The sequence below is a fragment of the Gossypium hirsutum genome, chromosome A13 (genome assembly GCF_007990345.1).
Source record: "Gossypium hirsutum isolate 1008001.06 chromosome A13, Gossypium_hirsutum_v2.1, whole genome shotgun sequence".
Lineage (NCBI taxonomy): Eukaryota > Viridiplantae > Streptophyta > Magnoliopsida > Malvales > Malvaceae > Gossypium > Gossypium hirsutum.
In genome coordinates this window covers 4,677,613-4,697,097 of record NC_053436.1, presented here as the reverse complement: position 1 = coordinate 4,697,097, position 19,485 = coordinate 4,677,613, and the positions used below count along the sequence as shown (strand labels likewise).

The 19,485-nt window shown below is 30.7% G+C and overlaps 2 protein-coding genes across 2 annotated transcripts; both read right to left on the bottom strand.

Annotated features, from left to right (window-relative positions):
* Window positions 1-4,872: 4,872 nt before the first annotated feature.
* Window positions 4,873-5,988, bottom strand: LOC107894690 (uncharacterized). Its single transcript, XM_016819942.2, has 2 exons — window positions 5,745-5,988; window positions 4,873-5,295 (listed from the first exon to the last, which is right to left on the bottom strand). The coding sequence occupies exons 1-2, from the start codon at window positions 5,986-5,988 to the stop codon at window positions 5,033-5,035; spliced, it is 507 nt and encodes a 168-aa protein (XP_016675431.2). The 3' UTR covers window positions 4,873-5,032.
* A 1,647-nt stretch (window positions 5,989-7,635) lies between these two features.
* Window positions 7,636-9,712, bottom strand: LOC121212199 (cytochrome P450 CYP749A22). The gene is made up of 5 exons (XM_041084560.1): window positions 9,301-9,712; window positions 8,988-9,211; window positions 8,686-8,918; window positions 8,226-8,604; window positions 7,636-8,143 (listed from the first exon to the last, which is right to left on the bottom strand). The coding sequence occupies exons 1-5, from the start codon at window positions 9,611-9,613 to the stop codon at window positions 7,703-7,705; spliced, it is 1,590 nt and encodes a 529-aa protein (XP_040940494.1). The 5' UTR covers window positions 9,614-9,712; the 3' UTR covers window positions 7,636-7,702.
* Window positions 9,713-19,485: the final 9,773 nt, after the last annotated feature.

The window sequence follows — 19,485 nt, the reverse complement described above, 5'->3', positions numbered from 1 at the left end:
ACAACCACTTGACGCTTTCCAACATTCTCTTATGTACAAAAACCACGTCGACTTCATTACTTTATAATTCACACCTAACTTTAAGCTAAGTTGTTTTATAGCATGTAAACAGTCTTTTTTGTTATCGAATTGTTATCTTACAAAAAATTGTTCATCACCGAATTCACCACCAAGTAGGTTATCCGGTACAATGTTTGTATATTCCAGGAACTCGCATACAAGAGCTGCATCAGGATCCATATAGGTCATGAAGGACCTTGGATTATTTCTTATAACTATACCGGGGCCCGTGTTCCCAGCCAAGTGGGGGTTTGTATTTTCACCCTCTACCAACCCTTCTTCATCTATGCCTTCAGGGATGTCATCCAAATCGGGGTCACTGAAATCATCGTTGGGATCACAATGTGACTGATCATCATTATTAGACCCTTCATCACCATCTTCTATGGTGGCCAACACCTCTAGATGGATCTCTAGACGAGTACACGAGTTTGGGATGTTATACGAACATCCTCCGGTGTTTGGATTTTCAGGAGTTGCCATTGACCGTCTAAAACCCAACTGATCTTCCTAGGAGACATTAAGATTAAAATTAATTCCAAAGTGTTGGCTTGCTGGAATTACAACTTAAATGGGATCCGGTTCAGCTATCTCGGCGAAAAACTCAACCGGGCTGGGATTTTCTATCTCAGGGGGGCAATAAAGTGCTATCATTGTCACTAGATCATCATCATCTTGAAGCTCCATTTCTGAGAACTTGTGTAGATCAGTTGAAACCGGAAATTTGTAAAACAGTCTCAACATTTGCTTTTCGCAACGGGTTGCTATCTTTGTATTGATTTTTCGTTTTAAATCCGCTAGCGAAACACGCTTGTTGAATCTCATTCCTATTTTACTCCGACTTTGAAATACACACCCTTCTTCAGTTGTATTTATCATTTCTCCATCAAAATAAACATAAACAAACAAATTTTGGGAACTCATCTTAAATTTTTTTTGCTTCCTTCTCAACAAAAAAAAATAATATTTTTAATCTATATTTTCAACTAATAAAGCAAAGAAAAAGTAAAAAAAAAAGCTCAAATAGAAGTAAAAACACCTATATACATATGATAAATTTGGTGTCAGCTATCAACTACCCAGCACCAATTTATTTTTTTAAATGTCATTGGTGCTTGTCATCATTGTCCCAAAGTTAAAAAAATTTGCATTGGGGATCGAAAAAAGTACCTAGTGCCGGCCATCTATTGGCCAACACACACAAAAAAAAATACATCTCTGGCTAGCACTCAAATTTTTTTTTTTACATCTGGTGTCGGCCATCAGTGTACCAAAGTAAAAAAAAAATTGCATTGGGACACGAAAAAGGTACCTGGTGCCGGCCATCTACTGGCCAACACCTAAATTTTATTTTATTTTTACATCTCTGATGCCAGTCATTACATGGCATGCACCTAATTTTTTTTAAATACTGATATTTTTGTATACCAGTATGATACGATTTTAAAAAAAAAACGCTAGTGTCGGCCATTGGGTTCCCAAAGTAAAAAAAAAGAATTTTTTAAAGCCTAACACAATCATCAGGTAATCATCGGGCCAAAACACTAGGTAGTGCCGGCCATTGAGTTTCCAAAACCCCATTCTACTGTTCATTTCAGGTCATTTTAGTGATTGTTTTTAAACCCGAGTCATTTTTGTAAATATCAAAATTTTTTGAGTTAGATTAATAAAATTGCCCATATTTCCAAATCCATTTGGGAAGAATAGCTTGATTTCATAAGACAACTAATAGGGCAAAATTATCTAAATATGTTGAAAAAAAATATCAATGGAGAAACTAGATTTTTTTTATTAAAATTTCCTATTTACAGTATTTATCTGGTAAAGAAAACGCGCCTTGTAGAATGCGTTTTCTTTTCTTTCATAAAAACGAGATGTGTTTTCACTTTGCTAAATTTTTTTTCTTACGGTTTGAAATTAGAAGTTTGTAGATTTATTTTTTCCTGTGTTTAAGATAGACATTGTTACAGTTTTAAGGTATGTTTGAATCTACGGTGGTGTTGTAGATTTGGATGACCTACGAATTTCATCTGGCGTGTAAGAATGGAGTCATCACCTGAAAAACTGGATCACATTGCAACTTAAGGTCCCAATTGACGGGGATTATACAGTCTCTAATTGAAATGTAACTTAAACTTCAATTTTACAAAAGGTTATGCTATCAAGCTCCTCAGATATCATAACATTTTTTCTTTCAACTTTAACCATTTCAACTAAAGTATTATTTAATTTTCAAGTCAATTTTAATTAAATATAGTACATAATTATTTTTGCCCACGTTACTTTATCACTTTGTCCAAATAAAACTTACGGTAATATTTTTTGTTTAAATTTTAATTGGTAACCAAATAAAAGCTTAAGTAACTTGCATCTAAAAAAAATTAAAAAATAATTTAAGATCGAATTATACATACCTAAGTAATCACAAAATAATAAAATTTAAAAAAAAATGAAAAATGTGAACTAAAATTCAACGTTGTTCTTGTGTTTTCTTTTTCATCAATGAGTTTCATGAAATTGATGACTAAGCTTATAAAGCTTGAATTTAGATTTACACACAGAGAAATTTGTTGGAGATTGACCTGTATAAATGAATAAGTAAAATAGAGAATAATGATCACACAAATATTTTACGTGAAAAACTCCTCCGAAGTAGATAAAAATCTCGGGTAAAGGAGGCTTTGGCTTTTCATTAACTAAGTAAACAAATGAAAGTACAATATGGAGAGAATAATCTTAAATATACTAAACGTACATTACCCAAACCCCGAAAACAAAGCCCTCACTCGGAAACATAATTTTCTCCATAGTTACCACGAAAATTCGCAGCAAAACTCATCTACGACTACATCTTACTGCCCTCAAGAAAAGCCCTTATTGACTGACGTGTCAAAACAGGGATACAATGGTCCATTCAAATAGACTTAGATTAGAATTCTAATCATACTAAAATATTCCTGAAATAATTAGAGTCCAGCTAGAAGAAGCAACTCTGATTGAAGTCTAAAACACAGTTACCAAATAGGAGAGCATGTCGTGACGTGCCGACTCTCCTCATCACAACGTCAATGCCATATTTGCCTAGGCTTTACATCGCGTTGTCTCGACAAGCGCTACCTGCTCGTCATGATGCCAGGCCTATTTTGATCCTTCTTCTACTTTTCAATAAATGCGATTCAAACCCTATAAAATTAAAGCTGATTAACGATGGGTTTGCTACAAAATGTAACCGAGTCAAAGGTATGCACACGTTTATTATACATAAATACAACTGATATATACTTCAATTATTGATATATAGTCACATCATAAATGAAAGATTGAAGGACAATTTGCTTCAAATAAAAAGAGTAGGGGCAAATTGTATAAAGATGTAAATATTAAGAGTTAAATTTGTTATTATACCTTATACGAAAACACCAAAATAAGCATTTGACAGCACAATTTTAACGGATGGACTATTTTTCTCCATCTAACATATAGGAACCAATTTGCTCATTTTTCCAATAGAGAGACCAAAATGCAATCCAAAGTATAGTACAAGAACGATTGTTACATTCCAACCAAATGAACCAAATGTAATCTTACATCCTAACGAAATAAATCAAATAATAGAATATTATAACATATTCAATAATGTGCTAAACAATATTATTACCAAAGATAAATTTTTTGGGATATATAACCACAAGTATCCTCAACTATTTTACAATCTAAATATAATATTGTTTAGACCGAGAGATAAAGATAACCGTATATTATATTACTTCTGATTAAATTGACATAATCTTGAAAATTTCTCATTCAATCAATTTCATCCGTCAATCCAGTTGATTTTTATTTATTTATTTTATTGAATGGCTTTTGGCTTTAAGGTGGGAATTAAAGAAGTTAGGTGAATCTCAACATTCTTTACCTCATGGTTTAATTAAAGAAGTTAGGTGAATCTCAACATTCTTTATCTCATGGTTTAAGTACTTTTTGATTATAATATTCGACCCAAAAAACAAGTACTTTTGATTATAGTATAACTTTGTTATTAGACAAATACCAATATATTTTATAATCTACTTTCTTTTTTGAAATATCTTAATTTTGACTCTCATTGGATTTTAGTATTGACTTTAATTTCTCAATATTTGTACTTTTCACTTTATAAAAATTAATTGGATTGATGATAAATATATGAATTTAAACAGTTGATTTTTGTTGAATTGTTTATTTTTGCTAATTTTTTATATATAAATTATTGAATTGTTGATTTCTATGTCACATTAATGGCAAGGTTTAATAATGTCATCCAATTGGACTAATTGTTCAATCCTCGTAAAGTACAAGAATCAAATTCTGAAAAATTAGAGTAGTTGAACTAACTTCTCAATATAAACTCATTTTATCATTTACTCTTAACCTCAAATCTTAAATTATTTATATTTATACTCATCCGAGGACATTAAATACCTTAATCCACTCAAACTCACAATCTTCAAAAATTTGCGAGTCATTTTAAATATTTTTTATCTATACAATAATAAAGGAGGAAGAGTTTGAATCTGTATTATCTACAAACTTGATGAAAGCTCTAACCATTGCTCAAAATAAGTGTCGATGGTCTTGACATTTTCGATTAGACCCAATTCCAAGCGTTTAGATCAATGTTAGCTCATACATGGGGTGAAGTCAAGAATGTTGCAAGACACAAATGAAACATCCCAAACGAAATAACTTGAAACCAAAACAAGATGTTAACAAAACTCAAAACATGGTATTCCTTTGTAAAAAAAGAAATCACAAATTACTGCAAAAAGATAAAATAACATGGCCAGAATTTAAGCCTAAGGTCCCAAACCTCTAACTTATTGGACAATATTAAAAAAAAAAGAGGCTCAACATTCAACACGTTGTCGTGAACAAAAATGGTAGTGAAAGAAAACACAGGCACTGCATCTTCCCTGAAGGCTTAAGTGATCCATCAATGGCGGCGATGGAGCGGCGATACTACGGCGAATTTCATAAGGCCAACCTTGCAATGGAAGCCATTACATTCGCCGCAAGCAAAATAGTAGGGCTTCCACTTTTTCAATACGAACTCGAACCCATTACCTCTTCCCTGAGTTGGGTTGGCAATCATCTTAGCTTTTCTTAAGTCGCAGTTGAGGAAGCTCTTTAAGTGGGGTAGCAAGTATACGCTGTGAGGAAATGTGGTGTTGCTTGGTGGATCATATTTGAATACAGCTCAAAAATTACAAACATTGAGCAATGCTAGTAAAGAAAAAAGGGGTTAAATTGTAGTTTTGGTCCCTCAAATTTAGAATTTGATCCATCTATTTTTATAATATCATTAATTAGTTTAAATAGTATATGTTATTTTAAAAAAAATATCCCTCCCAACACTACAAAAGAAATTGTCAAAAATTTAGAAAAAGGTCAAATTATGATTTTGGTCCCGGCTATGCTCAAATTTAGAAAAGTCCCTGTATTTTATAGTCCATGTTAGCATCTTATTTGAATTAGTTAAGAATACTGTTTGAACTATCTACTAATATTATAGAAATAGATGACCAAATTATGTAAAATTAAAATATAAAGACTAAAGATAAAATTTGTGTATAGCAGAGGGAACGATATCAAAATTGAACCAAAAACACTTGTGAAATAAGAAAGTTTGGGATTGTCTTAGTTACCTAGAGTATCATTGATGTAGAAGGGACCATTTTTGCGTGACCAATCAGTGTAGTTGACACCAAAATGCCAGTTTTGGGATCCCCCAACTATGATTCTTTTGGGGGCATTGGTATGGTTGTGGGGATGATGAGGATGAGGATGGGAACCCAAGCTCCTCCATTCCTTGTTTGCTAAGCTTACTCCCACCATGGAAGCAGCAACAAGCACCAAAACAAGTCCTTGATGAGCAAATGTGGAACCCATTTTTGGAAAAACAGTCAAGTTTTAAAGACCAAAAAGAAAGTGTATGAAAACTTGGGTGTTTGTTTGATGCAATTGGAGGATGAGCAGACAGGAATTTATAGGGAAAGAATGAGTGAAACTGCCATATTAATAACCTTTTCAAACGTTGGTAGGCAAAAATTTTTAGAAACTGAAAAACAAAGGAAATTTAGAGGTTTATTTTGACATTTTCTCAAAAGTCATTCACATTTCTTCATGGTTTACTCTCTTTTTTTAAAAAAAATTTTTGATTGGTCAAAATACACAGTTGGTCCTTGTATTTCCGTAAAATTTAAGATTTTCGTTTTTTATACTTAAAAAAGTAAAAACTAAGGGTCCTAACAGTTGGTCCTTGTATTTCCGTAAAATTTAAGATTTTCGTTTTTTATACTTAAAAAAGTAAAAACTAAGGGTCCTTTTGACTTTTGAAAATATTTTCTATTTTTCATTTTAGAAAATAATTTTCATTTTTTATTTTTAAAAATTAAAAATATGTTTGGCAAATAGAAATAAAATTTTATTTTCAATAATGAAAACATATTTGGCCATTATTGTTCTATAATAGAAACATGAGAGATAATTTAAAAAAAAAATCATTTATATGGACTTGAATTAAGGTGTCAAATTTAATATTAGAAAAATTGTTTAAAAAAATTTTAATGGATGATGGGGTACGATGTAGTGCGTTTAGCTTACTTTTTGTCTCACACTATAGTATCTAATTTTATTATCATCACTATTTTTACAATAACCGCAAATAAACGCACTGCTCATCCAAATCCACTCTAATACCATAATATATTACTTTAGAAGTTAGTATGATTTGCATGGATGTATTGATGGCAAATTTTGAAAGACAAAAAAAAGAAACTATGACAACAACTAAACTAGGATTTTTAAATTGAATAAATTGAGATGATTTAAATTTTAAATTTATTATTAAATATTAAATTATGGACTAAATCTTAAACTTCGTTCAAGTATAAGGACTAACAACTGGTTTTTACCTATTTTATTTTATTTTCCCCATATTTTTCCTGTTTTCGAACTTATTTACATGTTTGGCAATAATCTAATATTGGAAAAGTTCGTTATCGTAAATCACGCAATGTGCTTTTGCGAGTAAACCATATAATAATTTTTTAATATTTACTTTAGCATATATAAAAATTATTGTAATATTTCAGCTTACCCATTTAAATTCAAAAGTCGATTTAATATTTAAAAGAGTTTAAACAAAAAAAAATTGGGTCTACTTATATTATAAGTCAAGCTAAGGCTCCAGTCATCTAGACTTAACTCAACTCAAACTCGTCTCTTTTTTTTTTTAAATTCTTTTTGATAAACAAAGAAGCTAAATACATTTAATCATAATAGGAATTATATTTAACACCAATACTATCTTGTAAAATCTCCATCCCGATAATCTTAGAGGGAACATTATAAATTTTTAAACCAATAGGAACATTTCTTCCTAATGTTGCCATTGAATCCGCAACTATATTCACTGTTGGTGGAAAAAATATTACATTCACGTGCTAATCCTTTCTTTTAATTTTATAATATGATATTCTTCTTTTATTTATTGTTATTATATATGCCAATCCCCAAACCATATATCATCTATGGTTGAAAAATACAGTATCATCCACATTTTATTATATATTACTATATTGGAGACCAACAACCTAGAATTTTACGCATCATAATGTAGTGAATGAAACAACAACTGCATCTCATGTTGTGGCTTGAGTGTAAGACGTGGTGCAGGTGCGTGAACATAGGTAGGGGAGACGGTGACAGTGTAGCGTTGTAGAATCATGGAAAGTGCAGTTTTCGCTTCAGTGATTGCAAAGCTCATGCCAATGCAAGATCGAGGTCCCAATCCAAAAGGCATAAATGCAGCTGCATTGTACTTAGTAGCTTTCGCTATCCCTTCAGCAAACCTCTCTGGTTTGAAAAGATTAACATCATCTCCCCATAAGTCAGGATCATGGTGAAGTGCTATGATTCGCATGTCGACCTCTGAATGTGTAGGCAGGACAAGTTTTCCTAATTGGACTTCTCTTCCTACTTCTCTTATCACGCCACTTATAGGAGGATAGAGCCGTAAAGTTTCATTGATAATCATGGTAATCTGTTGGAGAAAAAGAAATCCAAAAGGCAATATAAATGGTCACTGTTAGTTTCAAGCTTTTGAATTTGTATAGTTTGCTTACCGTTTTTAATTTGGCCATCCCTTCAAAATTTGGGTTTTGATTACCAAAGACCTCAATCACCTCTGCTCTTGCTCTGTCTTGCCAATCGGTGTGTATTGCTAAAAGCAGGGTTGCCCATGCAAGCAAGGAATTGACTGTTTCTTGCCCAGCAAAATAAAAAGTTTTACACTCATCTACTAAATCTTGTATCGAAAGTCTGTTTTTCTCGTCCGCCTCATGATAAGCATTAACAAGTAATCCCAGAAAATCACAGCCGAAATTATCAGCTTCTCCGGTCACTACCCTCTTTTCCCTTTTTTCAACAATGCTCATCACAGAATCATGTATCATTTTGGCAATTCTTTCTGATTCAATTTCATCAGCAGATTTCCAAAACTTGCTGAAAAGGACAACCAGATTAAATCAACCCATTGGCAGCTGCAGTATGTTGATTAACAAAGTAAAGATTTGATGAAGTTACCTGATGATGGGAATCTTTGCTTTAAAAATATTTCTGCCTGCAATTACTGACAACTTCGTCAACATGTCAAAAATCTTCTCCCCTTCCAAGTAACTGCTACCAAAGGCGGTTCTGGATATCACTTCTGAAGTCAATAATCTGAACTCTTGGAACACTTCTATCTCTTTGCCCTCCTTACTTTTCCATTTCTCAAGCATGGTTTCAACGCTAGCAACTACAGCTGGAGTCATATTCTGCAAAAAAGTATCAAGTTTGTAAATGTCCCACTACAATAATTAGATTAGAAGGTAGAGATGATTTACTTTTAAGCTCTCCCCATGAAAGGCATAATTGGCCAGTTTCCTTAGCCTTGCCCATTTCTCACGTTCGGTTGAAGCAAGCCCGTCGCCTATTAGCTTGTCGAAGAAATATGAAGCCTTTGTCTTTCGAAAAGCTTTTTCACTGTTTTTAAGGACCTCTTTGACCAGTTCTGGGTCTGTAATTAGCAGTCGAGCTCGAATTCCATTCCAACTAAGATAAGTCTTCCCTGAAAGAAAAATGATTTCTCTTCATGGAAAGTGGAGGTTAATCAGAAAATACTACCCAAAAAATAAAAATAAAAAAACATATTCTCACCGTATTTGTTGATCCAGGAGTAAACATGAGGCACGACTCTGGGAAATATATCGTGTGTCAAGGCCATAGGTTTCGTAGATGCTTCCATGAACATTTGGGCAATTTCTTTGTTGTTTCCATGGATAAATTCATAAGGAGGTCCTCTGATTCCTTGTGAATTCATGATGAACTGTACCCGCTGAGGTATCCACCAATACTTGTAGAAAACATTGAGTAAAGCAACGAAAAGGTAGAGCAATAAAGAAGCTGTAAACAGGATTAGAAGATTTCCCATGGTCTCCATTTTCTTATCTTCACCGATCAGATTTTGCATCTGTTATGGTAATCTGGGTTTTGCAAGGTGACAGTCAACACATTTCGCATCAAGAGACTACACTTGTCCCTCTTCAAGGTTCACGTCATTTTGTCCCATTTATTTAGCACAGAAATGGGAAGCGTGCAGGATTCGACTTCTAGTTATTATTCAATACATGCTACTAGGGCCCTCAATGAGCAAGATGTTTTTTTATAAACAAAAATTAAAATAAACCCGTCACTTGACTAAGATATGATTTGATTCAAGTCGCGTTAATGGCGGCGCTGTTAGAATTTTCTTTTTTCTGTAATACGCGAAAAAAAAAATTAAAAAGATAACTAAATTTGATTGGTGATATGGTAACGTCTATAGAATTTTTCCGTACCATGTTCATGTATTTCTCACTTTTCCAATCAAACAAATGCATGCAAAGACTTTGCTAACATTTGGGCAAGGCAATACCCAAAACGTACTTTTCTTTTGACCAACAAAACCAAGCCATTGTTTTCGTATTAAGTAGACCTAGATCATGGCTGACGCCATTCATCAAACTTAAGTTTTTTTTTCTTAAAAATACCTAAAACTTTTAATTATTTATAAAAATGACTTATTTTGAAAATTATGTATATAAATGACCCGTTTTGAGCAGTAAATGTCAGTGACGTTATTATTATTAGTGTCACCACCTCTAGTTTAAAAAAAATTGGGTGTCACTGTTGCCATTAGCGGCACCGAACTGAAGGATAATTATATAAAATATTCAGGGACCCGATGAAGCAATTATCCTTTTAAACTAGATGAAAAATAGGAGTGACGCCATTCCTCTCCTGCACCAATTAAATGTCTATTTGCATATTAGGCCAATTTATTTTGAAATTAAATTTAAATAGCCCTTAAAAATATAAGAATAAAAAAATCCTTTTTAAATTTTATTATCCTTTTAAAAATAATAAAATATAAAAAAATTATTATTTAAATTATCCAAATATATCCCTTAAGAATTTTCCTCATATAATTTTTTATGTTTATTATTTAAAAAAAACAAAATTTGAAAAGAATTTTTTTTGTTACTTTTATATTTTTAAGGATTATTTAAATTCATTACTAGTAATTAACTTTTTATTAGTTATAAATATTTTTGTCTTGAACATAATAATTAATAAACTAGTAATTAATTTTACTTTTACATAAGGTAAAATAATTTGTTTAACTCTCTAACTTTACTAAAAGGTCATTTTAGCTATTCATTTAATTTTTCGCTTCTTTTAGCTTTTAAACTTGCACTACTTGTTAAATCTCCCAAAAATAGATGGAAGAGTTGACATTTGTTAACTTTGTTGACCGTGGATTGTCACATTAGCGATTAATTAATTTTTTAAATATAAAAAATTTAAAAAAAATATTATAAAAAATTAGAAAAAAAGTACAAAATTAAAAATATATTTTAAAATTTTTAAGAAATTGACATATATATGAACTTTCACATAGATGTCGGGTAAGCAAAACTAACAAAATTTTAACTTTTTCATCCATCTTGGCAACTACTTTAAAGATTAACTCCATATTTTGAAATGACTATTTTGCGTAAGAGAGAGTTGGCGTCAATGGCATATTTCCAAATCCATTTGGGAATAATAGCTTGATTTTTCATAGGACAAATAATATGGCAAAATTATCTGAATATGTTGAAAAAATATCAATAGAGAAAATAGTTTTTTTTTGAAACTGTAATGACCCGATAGTTAGGGTTGTCGGAAAGTGTATTTTCGAGACCCCGTTCTCGTAAATTGGATCATAAATATTTTAATTAATATTTACGAAGTTAGTTATGTAGTTAATTAGATTTTGGTTAAGTGAATTTTTGTGAAATTAAAAGTTATTAAATATAAGGACTAAATCGCGTATAAGGTAGAAGTTGAGTTATGATTTAAAAATAATTAAAAGGACTAAAGAAACAATTATACCTTTGTTTCTTTAAGTGGAAGGCATTAATGATGATTTTATATATTTATATGTAAACTTAAATAATAGTTAAAAGTTAAAGTATGTATATATGTATTATATAATATATGATAAAAACAAAATAAAAGAATTAATAAATGAGATAAAAAGAAAGTAAGTGGAAAAGGTGAAGGAAAGCATCCAATTCGAATAGAAATAAAAGAAAGAAGATTTAGAAGAGAAAGACTCACGGTTAGGGTTTAAGATCAATTGGTTGTGCAATTGAGTACTGTAATTTTTATGTTTTTGGAATTTCGGTACCTAGGGCTAGTCGACCAATGTTGTAAGTTTTAGTATTGCTTAGAATTTTGGATGTTAATATTGTTGAACATTTCAAATACTAGGGATTAAACTGATAGATTTCAATGAATAATGTGAAAAAGGACTAAATAGTAATGTTAGTTCTTGATTTTGAGTATAGGGACTAAATTGTGAAAATTTCAAAATTTAAGGGTTTAATTGAAAATAGGGAGTTAAATTTAGTTTAAAATGAAATTTATGTGAAAATATAGAGTTAATTGTGAAGAATAAAAATTAGTCTCGCTTTAGGGACTAAATTGGAATTTAAGCAAATATTGAGTAAAAAATTGAAATATTCAATGTGAAATTGAATTGTGTTGTATTGATGTATTTTAATTGTTTTAATTCCGTAGCTAACATCGTACCGGAATCTTCGACTAAAAAAGGCAAGAATAAAATCGATCTTGAATAGCTCGGAATCCACAGTTTGTATTTCTCTAACCCGAACCTAGCTGTTAATTGTTGTATTTGGATTTAATGCATATGGTAAGTGGTTGAGGTAAGTATTTTGGCATTTTGATAGTGAATTAAAATTATAGTTGATTGAAATGAATTAAATTGGTATGTATATTATGAATGTATTGATTATTTTAATTGAAATGAATATATGTGTAAATGTGATAATGTGCAAATATGAGAATTGAATATTGGTTGTATTTGAAAAGTGAAATGAAATCCTATTAACTATATCGGGCTGAGTTAGATATAGATGGCATGCCATAGGATAGGAAACGTTTAGGGTTTACTTTGACCTCGAGTCGATGAGGCACAGGGTGCCAATTTGCTTCAGTTTAACCAATGAGACAATAGGTGTCAATTTATATAGCGCTGGGCACAGTTATTACTTCGGATTTATCTGATGAGGCATTGGGTGCGAAACTAGTATGTTGGTTGGATCCGTGTATCGTCCGAGTCCGAGTCGTGTTAATAGAGGTAAATAAATAATAAAGTTTTATAATTGATATTGAAATGACATAGCATGTGAAATGGAAATGAGATAGTGGATTGAAAATGAAATGTGAAATATGTTGTGAACAAATGGAATATATGAGTTATATACTCAAGAATTGAATATGGAATGGATAATGCCATTGATTAAATGAAATGTGGATTGATATGTGAAAAGCTATTTATATAGCAAGTGATGTGAATTGAGATATTTGTTTAACCAATCAAATATGATTGTATGTGAAAATTGAGTATAGTATGAATTGATATGGTAATATGCATGAACTTGAAATGATGGTATATAGTAATGGTAACTTAGACAATAATATGTTTGTATAATTCAAATTATTCACTCTTGTATCCTTATGTCTTTAATTGTTTATATTATAAAAATATCACTGAGTTTTACTCATCGTAAGGTTTTGTTTTCTGTGTGCAGGTTAGGTACTTCTCTTTTGATCCCGACTTAGCATCCAACAACGATCGCGATCTCAAATGTGGTGATGTTTACCTTTTGTAATGGCATGTACCTAGGATGTCTTAAATTGATAGTTATTTTGTGAATGGTTTGTAATAGAGTTATAAGTACAATGTTGGGTTGAGCATATGTTTGTGTTTGGAGCCATAATTTCCCCTCACTTGGCGAGCGTCCAAGTAAGTAATAGCAAAAGGCAGGTGGCCTAGAGATCAAACTTATGCCCGTGACCGCATTCCCGTCGATAGGGAGCCCGAGCTGTAGTGCAACATCCTCTAGAGTGATGGTGCACTCCTCGCACAAAAAATGAAATGTGTAGGTCTCCAGACGCCATCACTCAACTAAAGTGGAAATCAAGTCATATTGCAGATCAAAAGTCCGGATCAATGTCGCTAATCCGAACCCGGCTAACTCCAAGTATGGCATTAGGAGTTCATCAGGCAGAAACCCTACACTATTAACACGGCCCCTCAATACGCAATACGGGCCCTGGCATTATTAAATTAGCACAAAATAGTTAATACAATATAATTTAATTCCGCAAATAACATGAGTATCAAATAAAAGCTTCATTACCATCTCATTAATAGTACTTGATATGTGATTATTATTATTAATCAAAGAACTCATTTGTTGCAAATCTGTAATTAAAAAAAAGAATTCATTTAATTTGTTTTAAAAAATACAACAAATTATTTTAAATTTCAGAAACAAAACACGGTAAATATCTCATAATTTCCTATAATTTACCTACAATAAAATTTGTTTGTTAGTTTACAATAATAATATAATTAAAATAAATTTAACTATCTAAACATAAAAAAATACAAATTAAAAAAATAAAAATAGAAATTGAAACATACCTCATTAGTTTCTTTCAAACAACCTATAAAGTTATATAACAACAAATTTAATCAACATTTTAATAAATCAATAAAAATTGTCAAATAAATAAAAAATAATATAAAATTACATTATATAAAAATTACATTAAAAAATCACAAAACACTAAACTAAACTCTAACAATTTATATAACGTAATCATAGATTACTAACAAAATAACTATAAAATTATTTTTTTACAAAATACATTATTAAAAAATCAAAAACACATAACTAAACACTAACAATTTATATAACCTAATCATAAATTACTAACAAAATAACTATAAAATTATTTTTAAAAAAATTTGCATTACTAAAAAAATCACAAAACCCTAAACCACTAAACACTAACAAATTGTAACCTAATCCCATAAATTATTAACAAAATAAATAACTATAACAAAACTCAAAACACTAACAATTTATAACCTAATCATAAACTACTAACAAAATAACTATAAAATTATTTTTTTTAAAAATTAAATTACTAAAAACTCACAAAACACAAAAATTTATAATAAATTACTAACAAAATATTTAACAAAATAATTTTACATTACTAAAAACTCACCAAATACTAAACTAAACACAACAATTTATAGCATAATCCTAAATTACTAACAAATTAATTTTAAAATAATTATAAAAAAATTACATTCATACAAAATATTAACCCAAAACCATAAACACTAAACATAATCAATTTATAAATAATAAATAATAACAAAAAAAATTCACAACATCTTAATTTAACTCTTTAAATTATAGACAAAATTATTTACTAAAATAATACATTACCCTTTTTTTTCTTTCTTCTTCTTCTTCTTTTCTTCTCTTTTCTTTCTTTCTTCTGGTGGGTGCTTCAACTTGGGGGACCATGCTTATAAGGTCCCCCATTTACAATTTTTTTCCCTTGAAAGGACTACACATTTCCAAGTAGTGTTGTGCAGTAGAGAGCGCCAGGGGGGCTGTGTGGTAGAGGGCAGCAGAGGGGCGCAGGGGGGAGCTAAGCTGGACAGCAGTTGTGCCTACCTGTCAGGCGTGATCAGTTGCGCCTATTTGACATGCGCGGCCTATTTTGGATATTTTTTACTCGTATTTTGACCCGTTGACCGTATTTTGACCTGTATATAAATTTAAATATTTTAATAAAATAAAATAATAATATTTTATTTAAAAAAACAAAAAAATTAATATAAAAAATGGTGTTGCCCCTATTAGGGGTGAGCAAAATCCGACTCGATTCGAAAAATTCGATAAAAAATTCAAATTTTGAATTAAATAGTTCGAGTTATTCGAGTTATTCGGATCAACTCGAAAAAAAATTCAAATTTTTCGGTTTAACTCGGATATAAAATACACAATTCGAGTTATCCGAAAATCCGAATAAGAAATGACAAAACTACGTCGTTTTGATAAGTTTTAATTTTAAAATTTAATTTTTTTTTCATAACTTAAGCAGTTAAGCTTAAGCTTAGTTTCTTTCTGCCGTTCCAAATTCCCACCCCCTCCCCCAATTTTTCCTCGTTCCAAATTCCCACCTCTCCCCCAATTTTTCCTTTCTTCTTTACTCAAATATTTTCATTCCTTCCCCATACCTAACGTCCCCCCTTCCATTTGTTTACTCTTTTCTGAGAATCTGATTTCATGCTTTGTCCCACGAGGCCACAACCACAGTTCCACAAGCCACAAACAAGGTTCCACAAGCCACAACCAATGTCAGTTGTTTAAGGTGAGATTGTATTCTTTTTTTAGCTTTGTGCATGTGAGTAAGTCTGTGAGTGAGTGTTTCTAGTTTTCACCTTTACATTCTAAAAACAATTATTGTTTTCTTTTTGAATCTTCTTCTTGCTCCTTACAGCAAGAAAGAGTAAATAGAAAATCGAAAACATACATAATTATTCCACTGCTAGTTGAACGTAAAGTAATGGCTTTTGTGCAACGTCGAAAGGGTCCTGAGCCTGAGGTAGTGGGTCTGGTTTAAGGGTCTGGTTTTATTTTTTACTAATCAAAGTAATAACCTCGCCTGCTGCCTTGTATGATTTAAGGGTCTGATTTTAGTTTTTACTAATCAAAGTTTCTATGTTTCTGCCTGTCTTGTATTTTTTCCATGTTTTTACTAATCAAACTAAACTGCCTGTCTTGTATTATTCCAGGTCAATTTAATTAACCATTATTAGCAGGTTTAGTTTCATTTAAGTCATGCATATATATACCATTATTAGCAGGTTTAACTTCATTTAGGTCAAGCATATATATATTAATGCATATGTATACTGTTTAGCTTCATTTAATATTAATGCATATATATAATGTTTTGCTTCATTTAAGTCATGCGCATAATGCATATATATTCCATTTAACTTCATTTAAGTCATGCATAATTGCATATATATACCATAATTTGCAGGTTTAGCTTGAGTTAAGCCAAGCATATATATATTAATGCATATGTATACTGTTTAGCTTCATTTAATATTAATGCATATATATAATGTTTTGCTTTATTTAAGTCATGCGCATAATGCATATATATTCCATTTAACTTCATTTAAGTCATGCATAATTGCATATATATACCATAATTAGCAGGTTTAGCTTGAGTTAACCCAAGCATATATATATATTAATGCATATGTATACTGTTTAGCTTCATTTAATATTAATGCATATATATAATATTTTGCTTTATTTAAGTCATGCGCATAATGCATATATATTCCATTTAACTTAATTTAAGTCATGCATAATTGCATATATATACCATAATTAGCAGATTTAGCTTGAGTTAAGCCAAGCATATATATATTTATATATATATTAATGCATATGTATACTGTTTAGCTTCATTTAATATTAAGGCATATATATAATGTTTTGCTTCATTTAAGTCATGCATAATTGCATATATATATCATAATTAGCAGGTTTAGCTTGAGTTAAGCCAAGCATATATATATATTAATGCATTTGTATACTATTTAGCTTCATTTAATATTAATGCATATATATAATGTTTTGCTTCATTTAATTCATGCGCATATATATATGTAACACCCCTAACTCGTATCCACTGCCAGAACAGGGTTTCAGAGCATTACTACCATTTGCAGATAACTTAAAAAAAATTAAAATACTTACCGATTTAATGCATCATATAAAATAAATATATTACCATTCAATCAACAGTTTGGTACTTGTATAAGCATCAAACAACAACATTGTTAGTATACTTGCTCATATCTCATATAAATTCAACATTGATATATCTATTTTCTCGACATGTCGCACTTTAGTTTAATAATAGTCTCAACTTACATAATTTCCTTGTATCAACATATCAAAGATAATCATATATGTACATGTCATGAAACATATCATGCTCTTACCGTTTCTTCACAAGCATATATCATTCATTTCATTAGATCAATATTTTATGCTCCATCATTTCCATATATTTTATGTATATTTATTCTGGTAATAGCTTATATCAAACTTAACATAAATTATATTCCATGTACTTATACTTATTTCGTTTATCCATTTTCATAATTATTTCATACAACGCTTTTGTACATATATTTCCATATGACCAGTTCTTGTAAACATTTCACACAACCATTTCATTTAACCATTCTTCATCTAATACATTTTACCTGAATATCAATTGTTCAACAGATGTTATAGCGTCTCCCATCCACGGTCTTATTTATCTTTGACGTGATGCCATAGTGTCTTTCAACTATGGTCTTACTCATTTTCTGTCATGTTGCCATGGTATCTTTCAACCATGGTCTTACACATCTCATATCAGGTTGCCATGGTATCTTTCAACCATGGTCTTACACACAGGTTGCCATGGTATCTTTCAACCATGGTCTTACACATTTCATATCAGAGAGCACACTCCCGCGAACTTCATCCTTACAGTGGGATTACCAGTCCAGGCTAAATCCCCTGTAATATAAACTCATAGAGTATTGTCGGGATTACCAGTCCAGGCTAAATCCCCTGCAACGACAATTACTCTAATGAGCGTGGATCTGAATTACCAGTCCAGGCTAAATTCAGACACTAATTTGGATTACCCGTCCAGGCTAAATCTGTTTTACACATATTCTTCGGGAGGGCTATATCAAGATAGGATCACCCGTCCGGGCTAGATCCTTTTTACCGTCAATTCTTTTTCAGAGATCCATCGAATTTTCCTTTCTTTTAACCGGGATTTCTTCCCATTTTATCAAATATATCAATGTTTCATAAATTTTCATACAATGAACATTCAAATCATATTCACATCAATAACATACAATCTCAAGCATTTAAGAATATAATTCAAGTTACACGAACTTACCTCATTGCTTGTTTGTGTTTATAATTTCATTAATCTGATATCTTTTCTTTTCCACAATCAAGTCTCATATTTGAGTCGTCCAGATCTTTATAAATAAATTTGGTCGTCATTTTCATTCATTTCATATTCTAATGCATTTAATTAATGCTCTAGGCAAAATTATCATTTTTCCCCTAAACTTTTAATTAATGACGATTTCATCCTTAGGGTCAGGAAAATAAAATTCTTGCAATTTAATCCTTATTTCCAGCTATTATTCTCATATATATTGATAAAAATCCATGAATTCTATAAAATATCAGAATTTTTCATAATTTCAACACTTTTCAATTTAATCCCTAAAACATGTTTTCCCCCGATCTTGAACTAAATTAATAATTTCATTCAATTTTATAATTTAAATAATAAAATAATCCATTTCATGCAATTTGGTCATTTCTGACATGTTTACAAAATTTCCCATAAAGTTTTACTTTTATTCAATTTAGTCCCTGAGCCTAAAATATGCAAATTAGCCATGCTAGATGAATATTCATACATATTTTTCCTCCTCCTCCTCTCCATTACACATTCTTAATGTAGATAACACACTTGTAAGTAACATTATCCATAATTTTTATTATTTACTTTTATGAATATTCAAGCTGTCTATCTGCACCATAATCACTAAATTATTTATATCTGGATCTATAGAACTCCAAATTAATATCCTATAATTTTACCTTAATCTAGACTCATATATATTCTTACCATAAAAATTTCAGAATTTTTGGTTTAGCCAATAAGTACAATTTATTCTTTAAAGTTACCCCTGTTCTGCTGTCTGACAGTTCTGATCCTTCTTCACTAAAAATTAATTATCTCCTCATACAGGATTCAAATGATGTTCTTGTTTGTTTCTATTAAAAATAGACTCATTCAGGATTT